Source organism: Melopsittacus undulatus, chromosome 12, assembly GCF_012275295.1.
Source record: "Melopsittacus undulatus isolate bMelUnd1 chromosome 12, bMelUnd1.mat.Z, whole genome shotgun sequence".
Lineage (NCBI taxonomy): Eukaryota > Metazoa > Chordata > Aves > Psittaciformes > Psittaculidae > Melopsittacus > Melopsittacus undulatus.
This window is the reverse complement of record NC_047538.1, coordinates 14,189,307-14,210,999: the sequence shown is the minus strand read 5'-3', so window position 1 is coordinate 14,210,999 and position 21,693 is coordinate 14,189,307. Positions and strand designations below refer to the sequence as shown.

The window sequence follows — 21,693 nt, the reverse complement described above, 5'->3', positions numbered from 1 at the left end:
CAATTCTGTGTGATTCTTACCATATTAATAATGAGAACTATTTCCAAGACACCAAGAGGCACTAGTGGTCATCAGAACTTAGCATGACACTGAGTATCTGGGTTAGAAGTCAAAGAGCTAGGAGATGGTAAATCTGAAGAGATTACTAAGCAAGTCTAAAGGCTTCCTTAACTGAAGTAGGTTCACTACAAAAATTGATAGCCCCCTAACATCAGGTTTCCAGCACCAAAAGCATTCCCCCCATATTTTAGGACAGCAAAAGGCAGGACAGAAAAACACTTGCAACCCTCTCAGGGCTCCCTGTTGTTGCATAGCAGAACAAGGAAGACACTGAGTTGCTATGCAATAAGATGGTATCTCATGAGGAGTTTCTACCTTAAACCATATGATCGTTTATAGTCATCCAGGAAAGCACTCAAGTCACTTGGGTAGCTGCACTGCCCTACACTAGCTAATGCTTCAGAGACACTGTTCTTCCTTTTAGCCATCTCAACTTTTCTACTTAAATTTCCTTCCTAAGCAACATTAATGTTTAACACATTTTAATCAACAGCACTGACATATTGCAATCCCATGTGCTTCTAAATCAGGCACACAATCTTGGGGCCAGATGTAAAGCACTTTTTGTTTAGATACAGGAATTACTAAGACATTTACTGCTGAGCCTTCAGATCTTGTTGAGTCCTGCTAGCCAGGATAGTAAGGCAAGACAAAACACAACCAGAGGCTCTAGTATGTAATGGAAATAAGAGTTGCACAACAACATACACATTCATTAGGATTCTTTCATCCTCCCCTTAGCTTCGTATCTCCTTAAAGAGTTACTTAGACCCAAAGACTTCACAGAGTATGGCCAAATTAACCATCTATTAATCAGAAACTGTTACTAAACTGTTTCTAGTTTGTGTTATTACAGTTTCTTGTGAAGGTCAAAAGCATATTTGATTTTAAATGAAAGTCATGATGACTCAGACTGTTGCTGCTTTATGATTAACTAGGGCTTTTCGCATGGGGTAGGGGGTAAGTCACAGTAAGTATTATGAAGCTTTTATGGCAAGCCACAAGATTTGGCAACAATGAAAGTTGTTTTTTAAAACCCAGTTCCCACTAAAATAATTCACAAAAAATGAAACATTTAAGTGCATTAAACATTAGTATTGAAATAAAAAAATCACATTTTAAAAACACTATAAACTGGCTCACCAGAATATGATAGAAAGCCAGCAATCCTTGGGTGAAATAGTTAAGGCACTTGAGGGTAGTCAGTTTTTAAACCCAGATAATAAACACACAGCCACTTTAAATAAAAACCACAATAAAGTAACACTGCAAAAAAATTCCTCCAACTGTAAAGTTCAGTAAATAAACAAGCATTTAGAATAAAAATAAAATTCTCATTTGTTATAGTACACAAAAAATGGCAGAAACAGCATATTTAACTGCTAGAGCAGAGCACACCTACTGTAAAGATCTCTCTCAAACACAACAATAAGGGTCCTTTCTTTTCAGGTTGCCAAACAGCCACTAAAGCATGTTTTCTGGGGGGAAAATAATCCAGTGCAGTTAAATATTGGATTCCAGTTTATAAACCAGAGCATCCCAGAAAGCAGCTGATTTGCATCATTTTGCCTGGGATATTTCTAGTTAGCTTTCTTGCTCTTTTTCTGGAGCACTCAGTCAGTTTTATTTTTTCCTCTCCATACAAACAAAATTAAATGTCTCTGTTTGAATGAAGAGGCCACATCATTCTCATTTCATCTTTGGTACAAAACAAAAGCAACTTACACAGTATAATGGTGTCACCCAGTCTCACACACCAAGCCTGTTCCTGCAGACCACACACAGTAACAAGCTTTTCTGTCTGTTCTCCCAATCTCCAAACTAACATCACAAACACAACATACAGCATTCTTTTTAAGCACTAATTTTCAATTTTCACTCAGAATTCACAAACGGGTGTTCTCACCCATTAGCTTATACATATTATGGTTTCTTACCACTTCCAGGGCAGAGGGACATGACCAGCAGCCCTGGGACACATTTTAGACATCTGCTCCCAGAGACGAAATAGCTGTACAGATCTCCACATCTGCTCAGTGTTTTTTGAGGGGAGAAGAAAGGAAGGAAAAGACAAATGGGAACTCAGTAAAAGGAGTCTTGCCTTTTTGTTAGATGTTTGTCCATTTGTCATTTCTCTCCTGACGTGTTTTGCCTATTTTATTAGAGGCTTCTTCAGTGGAAAGCAGTTCCTTATGTGAACTTATTTGAATGTCCTGATTAAGCACATTTTGTCACTGTGTGGCTGCCGCCTCACAGCTGAGGAAGTTAAAGGGTGAGCTCTGAGCATCATCACCAGCCCCAAGGCTCTTAGGGTCTTTGAGACAGTCTGCCAAGATGTCCTGAGGATCCCTCAAGAAGACCACCAGAACAGTGATGTTATCACTGGATCCGTTTTCCTTTGCAGCAGCCACCAGTCTTTCTGCTGCTTTGAGACCCACTCCTTTGGTTTGCATTAAATGATCTAAGACCAAGTCTACAACCTCGTATGGCTTGACAGCATCAAAGAATCCATCACAAGCTAGGAGCAAGTAATCTTCGGAACCAGTCAGCTCAAACGAATCTCCATCTGCATCACCTGAGATGTAGGGTTTCTGACATATGTCACCTACGACAAACAATCAAAACAAAGGCTTTATTACTTCAAATGTTAACACTTACTTCTTCAGGCACCAACTGCTTTTACCATCCTCAAGCTCAGACAGATCACAGGTACCTGACGAAGGACAAGAACAGTGAAAAGCTATGGAATAAGCTTGTAAGGCCTTTGTTTCTTTAAGAATGCTTGGAACCTACCAAAATCCAGTGGGTTTCTAAGTAGTTGCTCTAATTCATGCTTTCCTAATTTTGGAGACAAACTAAGGGAACTCTTCCAAAAAGTTTTTTCTCTCTGAAACACATTTGTGCAAAGAGGCAGGCAGGCCTTCACTTGACAGGTGTGCCTCTTGTACCGCCTCCAGAATGCTATGGAAACAAGCTTTTTCTTACCTATCCAGATACACAGCACTTATGTTTTGTACTACAATTAAAATTCCTCAGTTTGCTGGTTATGTGTGATTTGAAGGGGGATGTAGCAATCTGATTTAAGAACTGAGGTAAGAAGAAAGATGTGTTACTATTAAAGTGGACAAAAAATGCCAGAAATCAGGCACTCAGACACAAAGAAAGCTAGAGGAACATTTATTGCTTTCCCCACTTTTACAAATTAAATACTCTGAGTTTGTTAAGCTACTGTAGAACATCACAGTATCAAAGACATTTAAAAGAAGCAAAAGACTTGGAAGTATAAAAGAATTAGGACTGTCATGGAAATAAATATGGAAAATAAAACAATATTCTATGCTCATTGTAAATCCAATAAGACTATATAGCTGCAAGCTATGTAAGTTATACAAGGTAAGACAACCTTATGGCAAAGACAGTAAGAATGATTTACTACTTGGTCAATGCTGAGCAAAATGTCATTTACAGTAAACATACAGTCTCAGGTGGTGAGTTTTAATCAGATTTAAGCTGAACTCTACTAATTCTGGTAGTTTATCTTACCAATTGCTCTGGAAACAGCCAAGGTACCATTAACCCGCCAGCAGTCCATATAGGTCACACAACCACCCAGAGTCTCAATACGTTCTCTCTCATCCTGAAGAACAGCAGAATATAATTTTTATATTGAAAGTCTACTCATGGCTTACTGACTTTGCTGTTATCCAATCAAGGAGGAAAAAAAGACAAATCCCAAAACCAAAAGCTGCTTCAGCTTCTGTATTTATACTATGAATATAGCAAGCACATGTATCAGAATCTAGGCTAGAAACAAGAAATAAAGATTATCGGAAACAATCCACCTACTTCCCAACCATACCATGGCTTGTCCACAAAAAAAGCAGAGTTCTTAAATTTTTGTATCATGATGTTCTTTCCCATACAGATGAGTAGCCTTTCTTGCCACTTCTTCCCATATGCAATTATGTAAAGCATCAAACACTGCACTTAAGAAGGCTTGATTCCAAAAGGTTTCAAGAGAGATTCTAACAATGTTGACGCAGGAGTCACAGACAACACAGAGACAATCAATGTGATCAAGCGATTGCCAAAGTTTATTCAGATACAGTGCTCCTTTTATACCCTTACAACCTTAGGTTTCTTATGTAACAGCCTTGGATACTGAGCTCTAATTGGTCAGTCTAGAGGTTACTACCGTTTACAAAGCTAATGTTTATAACTTGTTATAATTGCAATTAAATACCTTACTCTAAAAATACAGTGGGAAACTACAACCTTGGCAGAGATCATTCTCTGCCCATTTTCAGTGGAAAATTACAGAGGCCTAACAAGACAACTGACCTTGCTTATGCCTGCCAAAAATCTTCTTACTTTACAGTAATAAGGCTCAGGGTATCGGAATCGCTCATTAAGTGGCCTTGGCTGTTTAAGAATTGCAACATAACAACACATGCATGAGAGGAAAACACCAAGTCAGACTTACTTCTCTTTCTGGTTTGTGAGGTTCCATTAACGTCACAGCTTTTCCTTGCTGCACAAGCATTACCTGCGAGTCCCCTAGCCATGCTATGTGCAGCCTGTTCCCTACAATCAGTGCAGATACACCTGTTGTGCCACTCCGCAGCTTCTACGGAAGAAAACAGGTATATTAGGTGAATATTCAACAAGCTCTACTAGGTTACATGGCAATATTGCCAACCTAGGTTTAATCACACTTAAATGCAGCAGACTAGACCTGCCAATCACAATTCAGGTACCTGAATAAAAGGTACAGGCATTAGACAGACTTGAATTAAACTTTTTACATATTCCAACATGCAGCTGGCTAATACTGCCTCTCTTACATTCTTCCTTCTCTGTTATTAATTCCCAAACTGATGCAGGAGACTTATACCTCTATTGTTCAAACCACAGAGAGAATATAAAAATGAAAATAGAAAGGATTTGAATTTCAGTAGTATAAACATCTCACAAACACACACAGATCTTCCCAATCGCTTTCTGTCACTAGCAACTACAGACACCTTGCTCCACATACTTCCCATTAACTTGAGTATTTAAATAATGATGTAAACAAATGAAGGAACTATCCTAGATTTCCTGTAAAGATTAGTGAGAGTTAAGACCTCATGAAGATGCTGGTCCCTCTTTTATACCACATTGATAGAAATTAAGGTATTAATAATGAATACTTCCATATTCAGTTACTGCTATAATAAAAAGAGCTCTCATTAAACTGTATAATAAAACATCCTCCCATTAGAGTTGAAGAATCATCATACAACTTGAATCAAAGCTGATCAATAAGCTTAATGAACTGAAGAGCCCGATTTAAATCATAGAATATTTTTCATCTTACAACCTCCTGTGACATTAATGGTGAGACAAGAAAGAGGGAGAGAGTCACTGGATTACCAGGAAGAGGACAACAGGACATCCAGAAGCTGCCTAATTTAGGCAAAGAGGGAGCAGAGTGTTCTCTCAACTAATTAGCATGTCAGAATCATTTAAACCACTTAGCACTTCTTTTCAATCACTCATCTCGAACTTGCAAAAACTGTCATTTTGGTTTTCCTCAAAAAAAATAAATATTTTGATCAAAGAAAACCTTGAATGTAGCATAATTTCGTAAAAAGGTCAGTGATTCAAAAAAACTGTACTGACAGACTTTCCTGGATAATACCATGTTGTCCAACAGTTCTCAGTGTTGTTTAAACACAATGGAATTAATCTACCCACTCACCTCTCTCTTGGCTTTGAAAAGAAACATTTCATCTGTCTTCTGGAAAGAGCATTTCAAGGCCTCAGCTGGATTCTTAACAATCTCTTCGTGTAGTCCAACATTTACATGTAAATGCGTTGCCGAATAATTGGCAGCATCCACTCCACCATGGCCATCAAATACCGCAAAGAAAGCGCGATCAGTGTCATCCTTTTGTGGGGAGGGAGAGAGAGGAAAAGATATTAATGTTCAAAACCAAAATAGCTCATAGACTGGTACCAGCCAGCAAAGATGCTTTATCCTGGGCCTTCTTCCATACAACTTTGCATGGGTAAGGGCAATTTAAGTCAGTTTACCCATATGCAAAATGGATCAAATGGGTGCCTTTGCAGGGGACTTTTCCTTGTTTGCTGTCAGTCATCTAATATCCTTCAAAGTAATCTGGAACTGAATCAGCAGACAGCTGGTTACGTAGTCCCACTGCAGCTTCATTAATTGGCACTTGCATAATGGCTCTTCTCCCCCTTCTTTTCTTAATATATGTTACTTCAGTCACAAGAACATTGTAACTCCAGCAGCCTAACACTAGGTGAACTTCTCTTATGACATAAAACCCAAGGTCACAAGATCCTTCTTCATCAGGCCAGTAGGAAGCCCATAGCAACCTAAGTCAGTAAGTCCTAGCTCAGGACATGATAAAATAACCTGTGGTAACAAATTCTTACCCTTTCACAGATCACCCATCACTATGTGTACAGGAACACTGAAAATCTAACAAACTGGCCTCCCCAGTTGTGTCCAGACTTACTGATAAACCAAAGAGCTGGTTGAACTCTGGAAGCAGAACGTGGCGGTCCTCCATTTTCCGCCGGGTGTTACGGATGGCATGGATGGAAACAAGCAAGAACCGCTTCAGTGGTCTCAGTGGTGGCAACTGCTTCTGCCACTCATAGCAAACATCCCAGAGCTTGTTAAAGAAGCAGCGCTGCAACGACTCTCCATCCAGCACTGACAGCACAAAGACAAACAGTAAGTTGTGTGCCCACTTGCCTACATTACCCCATCTTTTGGCTTGTCTGTCCTTCAAGTCTCTTTGCTTAGAGCTACATACACACAGTCAGCACTCTGCCTTTACAGGCTCTGCAAGAATTAAAATAAGCTTCTGAGAATAATGGGGAGAAAAAGTTGGAACTGAAAACAGTATAACAGCAAAGATAAGAAAAGCTACTTGCTCATTCTCATTCAAAATACAGGGTTATCAAGTAGGTGATTACATCACAAAAATCATAACAAAGACACCACATTATATCAGTCTGGCACACTAGATGTAAATATTATTATGGAAATAAAATTAACAAGATTTAGTGGTAGAAATACATCCCTAAAAAAAAAGCCAAAAAAACACTCAAACCAAACAAAAATAAAACCCAAAACCACCAACAATGAAAAAAAACCAAAACCCAAACAAACAGAAAAAACCAAGTGGGCAGAAAAGCCTTCAAGGTAAGAGATTGCTGCTGTCTTGGACATAAGGGTTGAAAAGCATTAGCATGGGTTTGAGTTAGGTTATGTCCTACTGAACCACTTCCACTGAAATGACAAGGAAGCCTGAGAATGTTTTGCTGAGATCAATAGCTCAACTCACAGCTGAGCTGAACAGATGAGAATTTCAAGCTGTTGTCTTTATGTTTTTAAAAACACATGGGTGTAGGAGCCAGAAGACAGGAGAACACTTCCACCACTTTCCTGCTCTGTCATTACAGAGCACGACTGTAAACATCCATTGAGCAGAGTGTGAAAAGCTCCAGCCAGACACTCAAATCCTTTCCTGGATAGGTCCCAAAGATCAATTAATCCAAACTTATTGTTCATCAGACTGAATGCTTCAGTTTGGCACTGTGTCTAGCTTTGCAATGCAGTCTCTCAGAATATGCAATAATTTAAAGTTTTGCTCTTTGAATAAGAACACTCAATGCTGAATCAACTATCTTCAGAAAGCAACAAAAAGCCCATCTATAGAGCAAAAATAATTTGCTGCTCACTAATGTGCTTCCTAAAGAACTGCAGTACATGAACTATCTTTTCTATTCTATTCTGACTTCTGCTAACACTGCTCTCATTAAACCTTCCTCAGAATTCCTTTTTATAACTCCTGGTTCTCAAACAAGACTTTTTCTCAGCAACACTGGAAGACCAATGAAATGTTTGTACTGAAAACCTTATAATTATCAAATGTGAGTTATAATCTGATGTACTTTATTTTCCTATAAAGGCTGAGCAATAGCAAATAAAGATATACTACTGGAATACAATGTCACAATTCAGTAAGATACAATTCTTTCTGATGGAAGAGAGACAATAAGAAAGATGCTTTTATACCACTTTTGGCATGTCTTATGGCCACTGTGGCAATACAGAGCTTCTAGTCATGGGAGTAGCTTGATCCCTGCACAAAGCTATGCTCTAGTCCTGCTGCTTGCACGTCTCTACTATCTTACAACTGCAGTGATCTAGTCACACAAAACTCTCACAAGCCAGCTGCTCATCTCGGGCAGAGTCCTTCTCCCGGTTAAGGTAGTTGCAGTGAAGCCCGTACCATTGCTCTCGGACAGAAGAACGTCCCTATATCCCTACGGAACATATTTGCAGGCTGGTTCCGTGAGGAGGTGCCAGGAGGCTCCAGCCTCAGCAGAGCCGGGACGAGCCTCCGGGCGGTCGCAGCTCCGCCGATGGGCGGCAGAGGGCGCGATCCCCCCCACCCAGTGCCGGCTGCCGCTTGTCCCGTGTCCCACCCGCCGCTGCGCACATGCCCGTGGAGCCGCAGAACGGCTCCTCCCTGCGCCCGAGGAGGAGGAGGGCCAAACCACGTTGTTGTTTAGAGCCCAGCCACGCTGATGCGAAGCCAACTGTTCCCATGCAAAGTGCTGGAAACCTGCTAAATCTCTCCAGGCACATGAAGGCTGCAAACACAGAGGCAAGGGATGAAGTAGTCAGGGTGCAACAAGGCCTTATTAAATGTGTTCCTCCTCCTGCTGCTTCAGACTTGTACGTGAATACTGGAATAGGCTTCTGGAACGTGTTGCATCCTGGCCATTACCAGAGGTCTCCTTGGAAATGCATCCTCTATGGCACACTGAACTGCCCTCAAGTCATCCCAGGGAAATGGAAGGGCGAGGATTTCCCCTTACAGGATAAACTAGTTTGCCCAAGCCATCTCTCCTCCATTTTTATCTTCAACTCTGCCTGCATCCGGCTCCATTTAAATTCTTGGCACTGGGACTGAAGGTTTGGTGAAGTCTAATGTTAAACATTTCAGCATGTAAATGTAATAGGACCATCTGTTACATGAGGCACAAACCCAGTACTCAGTCACTAAGGTCTGTTCTCTCTACAGTCAGAAGAGAATGCAGGCAACATCAGGCAGGAGACATGCACCAGGTTCTTCATCCCTCAGCATCCCATCTTTATACAGGAGGGTGGGAAGAGAAGAAATAATTACTAAAGACAGAGACTATTAAAAATTTGCCAAGAGAAAGATCCAGAGTTTCAAGATGTTCAGGTTGTGGAGGGGACACAGATCCCAAAATCTGGTTCCGAAGAAGAAACCAAAGCAAGCTGGACTATATGGATGAATTTAAGGTGTCAGTATGGCTGCACAAGAGGAACTATGATGATGCCAATGTTAAAATGTAGGAGTAATTATCTAAGGTCAGTTTACCAAAGAGAAAAGGGCACTTCAAAAATATAAAACGTTATCAACTTAAGATAGGAACTGAATCAGTTCCATTCAAGTGAAATTACCAATGAGGAAAATAAAAGTTCTGAACTAGTTCAGTTCAGGAAGCCCAGTGGACACAGTCATTAATTCTTTTTGGGAAGAGAAACACTCTTCCCTTTCCAGAAAGCCAACCCCCACAATCTGTCCAGGGCTCCAGACCCCATGTTTGCATCCTGCCCACAAAACTAGCACAGCTACTTTCATCCCACAGATACCCAGCAGGAGCAAATAAGGTTCTGTTCGCTGCTGCTTGCCAGCTAACCAAATATTCTGGGAAACATTTCAAAACATGGAAATCTTCCAACAGACAGCCTCTGGGAAAACCACAGAAAGAAAAAAGCATACTTACAGGTGAACCTTTCCTCATCTCCTTCTCCCTCTGTTTCCACATTTTGCTGCTTAAATTCAGTCAGGTCTGTTTGGAGAACTTCATTAACTGCAGCATGGATCAACGATGCTGCAAGAAGTGGTGAAACACCTCTGCTGGTAAGAAAAAGAAGGAAAGAAAACCATACTGCATTAGTTGAAGTTCAGCTACAACCTCACTGGTTATGGCTGATGACCTGAGAATTACACATAATCAGTAAATCCAACTGAATTCGTAAACTAGTAGAGGAAACCATATGTTTAATATTTATTCATACAGCTCTTTAGTAAGATCTCCAGTTAGAGAACTGCTTTCTCAAGCATGGAAAGAGGAAGAAGCGTATGAATCATGTTTTCAAACTGTTGCCTCACACTCCAGTCGCAGATGGTACCTCCTTCACTTCAGCTTTTGGATGGGAATTGCTACCTTCACTTCTACCCTCTGAACACAAACATTTTGTTTCTACTCACTATACAACATTTCTTGCTTGCAGTCAACTGTAAACCACAGACAGTATCAAGATCTCTGCGTTATGATAGACACAAATCTCCAAAGAGGTTAATTAAAAGACTCCAGTTCCCTCCACAAGAAAAGTAAAGCTCAGTACTAATCTACAGCCCTTTAACACTCAGTTTCTCCTGACTGGAAGCTCCCCAAAGAAATCACCCAGGATGAAGGTGCAAAAAGCTGGCTCTGGGGAGGAGAATAAGAAAAGACTTCAAGACTTGTGATTCAGCTGAAGTGTCTAGAAGACAGTAAAGCTACACAATCTATGCAGCCTCTCCTTTTTACTCAACAGTTTACGCAAGCTTTGTGCTTTTGGTGGGTTAACCCTGGCTGGACACTAGGTGCCCACCAAAGCCTCTCTCCCACTCCCCTCCTCAACTGGACAGGGGAGAGAAAATATAACAAAAGGCACTTGTTGAGATAAGACAGAAAGAAATCATTCACCAGTTACCATCATAGGCAAAACAAACTCGGGGAAATCAGTTGGATTTATAACCAATCAAATCAGAGTAGGACAATGAGAAATAAAATAGAATCTTAAAACCACCATCCCCTCACAATCCCTCCCTTCTTCCTAGGCTTAACTTCACTCCCCATTTCTCTACCTTCACCCTGCCAGCAACACAGGGGGACAGGGAATGGGGGCTGTGGTCCGTTCATCACCACACATTGTCTCTTCTGCTCCTTCTTCCTCAAGGGGAGGACTCCTCACACTCTTCCCCATGCTCCAGAATGGGGTCCCTCCCATGGGAGACAGTCCTTCATAGACTTCTCCAGTGTGAGTCCTTCCCACAGTTCTTCACAAACAGCTCCAGTGTTGGTCCCCAACAACTCTTATATTCACTATATTCCCATGGCAGGCACTAAAAATTACAGTAAATAACACACATTCCAGACATTTTCTGTGAGCACAATGAAGAATAAGCATGGACGTCCATGAAAAGCATTTTATCTGCTGTTCATGGAGTGTTTGATACCCACAAAGTATCAAATTATATAGCCAAAGCAAAACATATTAACGCACCTGCAGCAAGTCAAGGACAACACTTTGTTTTGCCAGGAAACATTTAGAGTCCTGTGTAAAACTGCTTGGTTACAGAGTAAGAAATGGTGGAAGCAACTGGTCTCTGCACATGTTCGGCAGAGATGACTCGTTTTGTGTGTACAGAAGAGTGGGGAGGGGAAGACCATGAGGTTTTAGATCTCGGTGACAAGAAGCTGAAATGTATTTTGCCATTGCTGTTCTAAAAGAGAGGCCTTGTCATCTCCTCAGAACCCCATACGAGTACCTCCTGTGGCAGCAAACAGAAAGCATTGTGTTAGTCAGCAGGCTGCTAACAGAAGCTGTTTCATGCTATGCATTCTGTGGCCGTGATGGCCTACTTTAATGAGTCATTTTGGTACTTCAAATAGATGGCAACGTGTTTGCAGTCCTTTCAGTGCTGGCTGCAGTCGCATCAGGAAGCCAGAAATTGTCATTTTCTTTCTTTTTTTTTTAAGGCTAATATGTTCAGGGGAGTCAGTACCTTTCCTACCCAAGTTTAAAGTGACAATGCCTGCTTATACTTTGACACTAACAGACAACCTTTTAAAAGGTCAGGAAAGAAATACATCTGAAACAGATATGGCAAACCCCCTAAAAAAATCCTGCTTCCTGTTTTTGTTGGTAGAGGTGGAAAATAAAGGAATATAGAAATAGAAGCCACACAAACAGTTGTCAGATGTGTAGCTGCTGCTGCTGCAAGTCAAGGGCTTTAGCTGAAGTAGGTTTCAGCTTCAAGAACAGAGACAAAAGTGAAGCAGCTATGCATTTACATGCACAGTGAGAGCCACAGCTGCAGTTATCTTCAGAATTTCTCTGCTATGCTAGAAGAAATATTCAAATCTAGCCTGGGTTTCCAGCTAGGCATGAGAAGAGGGTTTAATGCTTTGATTTTAAACTTCCTCAGCTTCTGCTTTCCAGAGCCCAGGCTTGCTGAACTGAGTCCATACAAAGAAGCTTAAACAAAAGGCAATACACTAAATGCTGTAATTCACAAGTCCTGTGAATAAACCTCTGCTTACAGGATGCCTGTAACAAAGAAAAGTTTTATGAGTTATTATGTCACATCCTTCAACTTTTTCCAGTTGCCACCCAGTCCCTAAAAAGGAAATTCAGAGGTTCCTCAGTACCGATAGCTTCATTCAGTTTTCCTTCCTATGCATTTCCTCCCCCTCCAGTTTTGCAAATCTGTACAAAGAAGATAGTTGTTTATTGGGGGTTTATTTGTTATTCAGCCAGCAACAACACTGAGCAGTTGATTCTGACATGCTGAAGATAAAAGCCTAAAAAATTAGTCTACCTCTTCAATTCTATCTCAATTCCAAACAGAACGTATTTGTCCATTACTTTATAAACTCCTAATACCAGTACTGCCATATTGCTCAACCTGTTTTTTACTCAAGCTAAGGCAAATGGAGGTCCAAGGCAATGGCATCTTCCATTCAGATGAAAGATGGTTCTAATTTCATCCTCTAAATCAGAGACTTCAAGAGTTAACAAAATAGATAATTAAAGAACAGTAAGAACTGCTGCTTTAGCTGAGAGCTACAAGGTCTCACTTGGCTAGAGAGGATCAGGAAGCAGACACAGTACCTATGACAACCAGCATAAAGGCAGAAGCCCACTGCAGTTACCATAACATACTTCAAACCTTTTCTGTAAGCAAGAGAAGAATGTCACTTAGTGTTAAAATCTTCCTTTCAAAGCAGCCCAGGACACCCTGCTGACAGGCTGAACAAGCATAATTTAATCTTCATGAATCGGAAGAAAAACTGGAGCTGTTTCCTAAGTGGAAAAACAACTGTGTTGGGAAGAAGAGGGAAGCTGGTGGGGTGCGTTAAGAGGAAAGGATGTTACCTCCTCGTAAGAGTGTCTTAGAAGAAATGTGTCAGCCCCATTTCTATGACACATGCAAGACTAATTGCCTAGCCTCAGCATACACAGGCTAGTAGTAAACAGACATAGAATTTCTTTGCTACAGGCTATTTCTTTGCTAACAAAAAGGGTGTGTTTTGACCACAATGGAAAAAAATACTAGAAAAGAATGAATGCATGTTGTAACAGTGCAGATGAGACACTGGAGCTTCACCAACACATAAAGTCATATTGCTAGTGGCTGGAGCATATCCCCCAGACACTTCATGGTATCCCCCAGGCACTTCATGGGAAAACACAAGCCTCATTTAAAAACCTGAGTAGAGACAGAACAGTTAAAGAGTAAAGCAATACTTATGCTAATAAAGAACACACTTAAATTTATATGCCATCCTCCTCCTTGAAAGATTCCAGACTGATGGACACGTAGAGTATTGTTAAAAGGAACTATGGAAAGCTCCTTTTGATCTGTGGGCCAAAATAAAGTTACATACAGAAGGAGAAAGCAATTGTGATAATTTGCATACATTAGATTTGGCATGAGTATAGAACAGAACTTACTTTTCTTGTTGTTTACCCTGTTTCTCTTCTGCAAAACAGTTTAGTTCCCAATTTTATTTCACTTTAAAAGACCACCTTGTCATGCCATCACAGCCACAATGTATTTACATAAGTCAGCTCAATCAAAAGACTTAGGAACACTTGTATATCAGCCTTCAGGAGGACATGACAGAATATACACAAGTTCCTTCAGGAATGAGAAACCCCAGTAAGATCACTTCTTATTTGGTTTTATTGGGTCACTAAATCCCCAGTACACTTGCAGTGAGTGTTGCAGACAAGTCACCAGTTCAAAGATGCCCTCACCTCTTCTTCCCCTCAAATTTAAGAGGGCATATTGAGAAGTCTTTAGTTAACAGTTTTGTGGGCAAGGGGGAAGCACCCAGAGCATCAAAGGTCAGGCCACCACTTCTCATCCAGAGTCTCAGCTATGACTGCACTTTTCTCAAAGGATTGGGAACAGATTACGGACTTTCTGTTGTGCGCTATGCCCACAGTTTACAGCAGATTTGAGACAGCAGAGTAGGGCAGCAGATGGCAGACTCCAGACAGCTGCTCTTCAGCACTTGGAGCACAGAGAAGCAAGCTCTGTGTAACCTGGTGGAGCCTCCCTAGGACATACCAAACACCCAGTGTTGACACAAAGCATTTTTTGGAAGGAAATAACTGGCATCTTCCCACTCCAGACGCACACATATTCTCTCACAGTACTGTCAGGAAATCTGTTTGCATCAAGAGATTGCCAACTGTATTGGCCAAGCTGTTGATCACTTCTCACCTTTCAAATAAAAGAGGGAAAAAAAGGTTACATGATGCTGTTTCTAGATATTAACAAAGTCATGGCAACAAGGCAGTACTAGAATTGCAGGCTATAGCACCACTGTACGATCCTCTTTTCCTTTCAGCGTGTGCATATATATGTATGTATGTATGCATACACTGGGAACAGAGAGGTGCTGTATCTGCTACAAAGGCTTCTAGAAGTCAGCAGCAGCTGAATGATATCAGAGGGAAGATATATTTGTGCACTTATTTGCTACACAGGCTCTGCAACACCAGAAGATCACATACAGCACAGCTTTGTCAGTAAAGCAAAGTTTTTCAGAGCAGACTCAGTGTGTTTCCAGCACATTACAGCTATATCAGCAAAGCAGTTTTAGTGCAGATTTGCAAGCACTAGCAGTTCTCTAGTAAGTGAAAGAACCTCTCATACTGACAAAATAATAGCAGGTCACAAGTTTCCTCATAAACAAAAGCTGCTTGTATTCAGTATTTTCTCCCCAGTTTGCTACTTTTATTTCCTTCCCCCATTTTTATTCTTATAATCAACTACAAAATGTTTCCACCCGAGTTGCTCTAAGCATTAGTATGTATTACAGCAGCACCCAGAGTTTCCCAGGTGATTGTGACCCAAAAAGTACAAATATATATCCGCTGTGAATATCTGACATACTACAATGCACAGAAGTTGTTTCTTGCACTAATGACATCAGGTCTTTACAGTAGATGATAAGATGGAATCAAAACAAGTATATAAACAATGGCACACACAGAATTTCAGTCTTTTGTGTTTCTATCTTTACACAAAGCAGTTTTTTGTACAGCTTTTCTTCTGAACCTATCAGAAGCAACAGCTTTATAATCCAGAATCCATCTGCTTAGGCACTTAAGTCATCATGGAACAGTTTTTGCAGAGAACATGCAATGCAGTCACCTGCTGCTTCCATTTCCTTCTCAGCGGGAAGAAAAACCACACAGCAGAACAGGAGAGACATAATTCCACAAAACACACTTCTCAATTAAGCCATAAACCTGTTCTTTCAAAACTAAGTATTTCTTATCTTGATGCCCAATTCAAACAGCAACAGAAAGGCTATTTCGCACAGATTACGAGAGCAAAATATGCAAGTTCTGGGGACAGACAATTTCAGTTTTCCAAGCAGAACTCAAGAAGCTGATTTAAACAGCAGCAAGTCAGCCCTAGAAGCTTCCTCATCATTATACATTTGATTATTTTTTTTCAGCATTTCATCAAGTTTTTCTCTCTTGTATTGCAGGTGTCCCCATACATACACTTCCTTTTTAAAGGCAAAGTGATTATTTCCCAAAATACTAATCTTGTAGCAGGAGAAACTCCCTTGGAGTTTTAAAATAAGAAATGTATTCTAAAAAGCAATTTACTGATCACAAAATTAACTGTTTGTTCAGCCTGTAAATACTGTTAGAGGCAATTCTGAACTGCTCAAAACTATTATCCAGACACATGTTCAGTGTGAGCTGCACAGCATTTCTCTCTGTGTATTGTTCTGCCATCAGCTTCAGAGTCATCATCGGACAAACCACATGACAAAACAAGCTGGTTCTGACCATCATCCAAAAATACCAGAGCCACTTTGTTAACCATTTGCTAAATTAAATAGTTAACAGAAGAAGTACCACATTCCTCTTGTGCATTAACTTTCTCAAGGCTTCCAATTCTAACATTATTAACCACAAACCAGTGAGAACACTGGTGTTGCTGAAAGAGCAGGCTGCTCCTGCTAATCCTATGCTTGCTTTCAACACCAAGTACAACTGTTCCCCTGAAAACTAGAAAGTTTGTTTACAGGCAATCACACATGAAATTCACTTTCTTGTCTGAAATGAATGGATGGCTGATACCACAAATGTGCTCTTAACAATGAGAAGCAGTAGTGCATTAAAATAACATAGACTGAATGGTACAAATTAGGAATATGGAAGTAAATTTTAGGGGATTTATTAAAAGCAGAGGTTACAGTAGACAGGGTATTAGTAGTTTTCACAGAGGAAGGGACTAAAGAGACTTTTAAGAAGAGATTAGGTAAACTAGAGGCAAAACGAAATTACTTTTTTCCCCTCTTCCTGCTTAGGTCACATAAAGCCATCGAAGTATCAGAATTGCTGAATTAACTAATCTTGAAAGCAGGGAAACATTGAAAATAAAGATGTTGGGGCCACACACTGGGTGAAAGCATTACAGTGTAAAACACAAAGACACAAAACAGGATGCTGAGGCAACCAAGAGATGAAACACAGAATCGTTTGGGATGGGGCAGAACAGGAAGCCAGAGTCTCACAACTATTACTGCAGTAAAGTCTCCTCAAACAGGAAGGCTGCTGGAATTTCACATTGTTCTTTGACTATGTCACAGGATAGTCATACAAGTTTCTGCTCTTATCAAGGGAAAGGAGACATTTCTGTATTTGGGGGTCTGATGTCATCTCATATTCTGTTTCAGTGCAAATTCACAAAATTTCACGTTAATTTCTAAAGCTTTGGAAGTAACTCTGCATCCACACTGACCCATTTCACAGATGGTCGGAACACACAGCTCATACCTAAAAGGGTATGTTAATTAAACTTCTGCAAAACAAGATTACCTAAGCCTGCCACAATTCTTCAGAGTTTTATGTACATATTTAGCTTCATAAAGGCAGTTCCATTGATTTGAATGAATTATTCAAAGTAGAAACATCTGCAAAGCTTCACCAAATTAGCGATTTAAGTGCAAGTCCTGCCAGGAAGCAGAAGTGGTTGGCTGCCTTAGCTAGTGCTTAGCTATGCCAGCTGCATTTGCAGAAGATAGGCAAAATCATTCATTTTAGATGTGTAAAGACTTTCAAAGGGGTTATCCTGGAATATCCAACTGCTTCCATGTAAGAGAGGTATACAGCCTTAGAAAAGCAGTAGCATTCAGAAGCTCCTTGGTGGACATAACGTGTTACTCCTTACCCCATTTATCTTTGCAACAGCAATTCTGATTGGTGGTGGAGGAAGAATGTTTCTCCTTGCAAAGACAAAGATTTATGCCTCCAAGTAAGTAGAAGAACAAGCTCAACATCAGTGTATTTTGGCCAAGGATACCACTGGGCTTTTATCAGCTTGGGCCCTTCAAGACATGACCCACACATCTGAGTGTAACTGAAGTATCTCACAACATAGAAATGAGAAGCAGAACTGTGTGCCAAGCTTGATTCCAAATAACACTGATCTATCAAGAAATCCTTCTTCATTACTAATCATCATAAAATACATTCTGTGATGCTGTAGTGTTAGAGAAGTCCCCAGCTAAGAAAATACAGAACAAGGATCAATGCTAGAAGCCAGCAAAGTACCCCCAATAACATCTCCATAATGTTAAACCTGGTTATATGGACACTGTGATACTTGAACATGCATATTTTCCACTGAGCTGCCTTCTGTGTGCCAGGGATGCTACCATGATAGCCTGCAACAGCAGATCGCTAGATCTAAACTTCAGTGACCTCTCACGAACTTGTTTCTTAATCTGGCATCACTTCTGCATCTTCAACAACTTCTACACAAACATTTACATGTCTTGTAAGCCTCATTCCTTATTTTTCCTTTTCTTAAAACCTTTAGCATCCTTCTTTCTCCTATCTCCTTACATTCCCTCATCTATTTCAGCAAAGACTTGGGATATTCAGAGCAATTGAAAAGTTTACATAACTGTCAAAACTACATTTGGAGTTGATCTGCAGCAGCAAATGTGGGGAAAAAAGTGCCATGTTTGGCAATATCTCACACAATCAGAGACTTCAGGTTTGGTTCTTAATTCCATGGATTATGAAAAGGTGGCCTGCATTTTTGAAATAACTACATTCTTGGCCTGGCCTTGGTCTCTACCAGTCTTTTCCTGCACAGCCAAGAACTTAGTCTCCCAACAGGAACCCACAGCCTTTTTGCAATTGCAAAATGAGGCTTCTCTTTCTCATAGGAGTCTAAAACTGACCTATAAAGCTGCTGGGATCCCTATGCTTAACATTTCAGCTATGCTCCACTGCGTCCAAGCACCCAGCTTCACACACAGAGTTGCTTCACTGTTTTGCCTGCAGGCAGCCAAAAGAATACATGAAAACACTTTCCTCATGTAGTCCTGTTTTCCAAGTATATTTTGTGAAAATAAGGACAAACAACTAGACTGCTGCACTTCTATTCTGCTTTACTTTCTTCAGCTCTCTTTCCCTTCCTTTATATTCCTTTTTTATTTCTTTTTTGCCAGCTCAGGACTGCAGAAGCTCCACAAATCAAGCTGTCTAATCAGCACTGGCTGCAGGGCAGGTATGTGAGAAATGCAGCTTCTGACAGGGCAGGCTCCTTTCCGTGTAAACACCACAAGTGACAGGTGAGATGCAGGCATTGCAAAAGCAGCAGTCTTTCTGTTTCCACTTGTTAATACGCCCACTAAAGAACAACACCATGTTAGCAGATATGCAACTCAAAATTACTGTTTTAGAAATCACTACAGTTTGAAGAATTGATCCCACATCTCTCCAGCTTCATACCTTAGAAAACCTTAGCCTGACCCACATGGCAGATGCCCACATGGCAGATTAGACAAGTATTTATTCAAGCCTGGCATTGCTCTGTTCTTTCAAGCGCTCATGCAGAACCACTGTTGCCCCACAGAGTTCAAAGATTCAGTGCACGCAATGCAACAGCTGTGTTTTGTTCAAGAGCAATTTAGCCAAAGCACAACTAAGTAATGCAATGATCAACTGGGTCTTTTTCAACTACAGCTGAAAAACCTCTTTTTTTTTGCATGCATTTCTCATCTTTAAGTTTAAGCACACCATTTAAGTGAATGATGTTATGCCCATGAGCATCTCTGCAACACAAAGCACAGAATTAAGTTGATTTTTTTAAAGCAACTTAATTAAGGGACTTTAATTTGAAATCACCCATATACTTTCGACAATAACAAAAACCAACAAGATCCATTCAGTGTTCATAAACTCACCAGATGGTATCTAGAGAGAGAAGTCATTCAAACCAGTTTTCCAGCTTTTTATCAAATTCCTCTAGTAAAGAGATAACATTCAGCACATACCTAAACAGAACCAGTCTCTCTTAACTCCCTGTCTTCACTAGTTACCCCCAGCACAACAGCACAAAGTCAGCTCTCCACATGGATTCTTTTAGACCATCTGCAATCCTTGTTCTTGACTCCTAACACACACATTAATGAATCAGGTTGTGGTAGGAACTTTGTAAGCCCCAGAACTCCCAGGCCATGCAGCCCGAATGCTTCAGGAAGCAGAGACAGTGTCAGGAGACTTGGAATTAGAGCAAGACAACTTGTTCTTGTGAAGCACTAACTTGCCACAAGCAGTAAGTCACATCCCAATTCTTCACAGTGTTAGAGGAGAAGTCTAAACAGGTAAGGATGTAGATATCTCTGCCGAGATCAGGGGATGACAGAAACACCACTGTTAGAAGAGCTGTGTTTCCCGGTGGTGTTGTGACTACGCTCTTGAAGTCTGGAGAAAACATCCACTTCAGAAACCCACGCAGGCAAGTCCTGCTCACCCGGACTACTCGAGAGGGCCGGGAAGCCAAATACTTTTCTGGCTGGCTCACTTCTCACGCCTGACAGCCCTGCAAGGCAGGTTGCAGTTCACCGGCTGCCTCCCTCCCTCCCCAGACTTTCAAGTAGACCCACACAGATGCCCTTAGGGACTATGAATTCAAACTATTGGCACTTTACCACACGAATCGCCCTATCACGCTAATTGCAGGATTGTAATTTAATCTCTCATGCACCAAGAGCGAGAGAGAAATGTTTTCGAGAGCACACAAACACTACTATAAAAGCACAGAGCTCGGCAGGAGGCCTGTGAAAGAAACGCGCTATTAAAAGCTCAGCTTTCAGTAGAATATCCACAAAAAAAACAACTAAGAAGGGGGAAATAAATAATAATAACAATGAAAAAAGCCCGAATTCCCTGGCAGACGCGGAGCAGCGCTCCCCGGGCAGCCCAGGCACGGCGAGGCCCGCGGGCCCGGCGGCGCTGCGAACTCTCCTCAGGAGGAGGCGCTTCCCTCCGCCTGCACCTGCTCCAGCCCCGCACAGCGCCCGCGGGCCCGGCCCGCTCCCCTCAGCGGCCCCGCCAACTGTCAGCGCGGCGCCGCCCTCGAGGGGAGGCCGAGGGCTGCCCCTGCCCGCCCGCACCGCCGGGCTCTCACCTGCCGCCCAGGAGGCTCCTCGCCCGCTCGGCCAGGGCGCCCGGCACCTCGGCCTTGCTGAGGGCGCCGCTCCCCGCCGAGCTCCACGGCAGCGGCTCCCCCGGGCCCAGCGGAGACGGGAAGTCTTTCAGGAAGGAGCTCAGGGGAGCCCCGGACGCCTCCACCTCCAGCGCCATGACGGCGCCGTGCTGAGGCGCCCTACCCGGCTGCCACCGCCGCCTCGCCGGGAGCGGGACAGGCGCCGGCGGGGACGGGCGGTGCGAGCGGACCGGCCGGGGAGGGAAACGCGAGGGGAAGAGGGCTCCGTGACGGCTCCTTTAAGGGGAGCGCAGGGGCGGGGCCAGCCGGGGAGGCGGGGCCACAAACAATGTCTGGAATGCGGGGGCGGGGCGAACACGTGGCCGGAAGGCGGGGCGGGAGCGGGGAGCCGGCCCCAGCGGGACCGGAGCCCGGCGCGGACCGCTCGGGCCGCTCCTTCCCTCCCGCAGGGACACAGCCCCGGGCCCGGGCGCCTCGTGCCCAGCAGTCACCGGCTGGACGGTTTTCATCCTAACATCCCGACTTATTCCACATCGGATTAGATTCACACGCTCTCACAGGCTACGCACACACAGGTGCGGCTGGAAGTGCGCACAGGTTAGGGGTTCACCCAAGAGACAATCCCTCCCCAATCTTGTTACTCACAATCCCTTTTTGTTTCCATTCACACCGAAATGCCCATTAAAAAAAGGCTTCAGAAGACCCGAGGTAGCCGTGGCAGGGGTTTGCTGTG

At 42.2% G+C, this 21,693-nt stretch overlaps 1 protein-coding gene across 1 annotated transcript; it reads right to left on the bottom strand.

Moving 5' to 3' along the window:
• Positions 1-1,944: 1,944 nt before the first annotated feature.
• PPM1F (protein phosphatase, Mg2+/Mn2+ dependent 1F) lies at positions 1,945-21,097 on the bottom strand. Its single transcript, XM_034068435.1, has 7 exons — positions 20,922-21,097; positions 9,910-10,040; positions 6,591-6,790; positions 5,804-5,992; positions 4,544-4,687; positions 3,604-3,697; positions 1,945-2,665 (listed from the first exon to the last, which is right to left on the bottom strand). The coding sequence occupies exons 1-7, from the start codon at positions 21,095-21,097 to the stop codon at positions 2,292-2,294; spliced, it is 1,308 nt and encodes a 435-aa protein (XP_033924326.1). The 3' UTR covers positions 1,945-2,291.
• Positions 21,098-21,693: the final 596 nt, after the last annotated feature.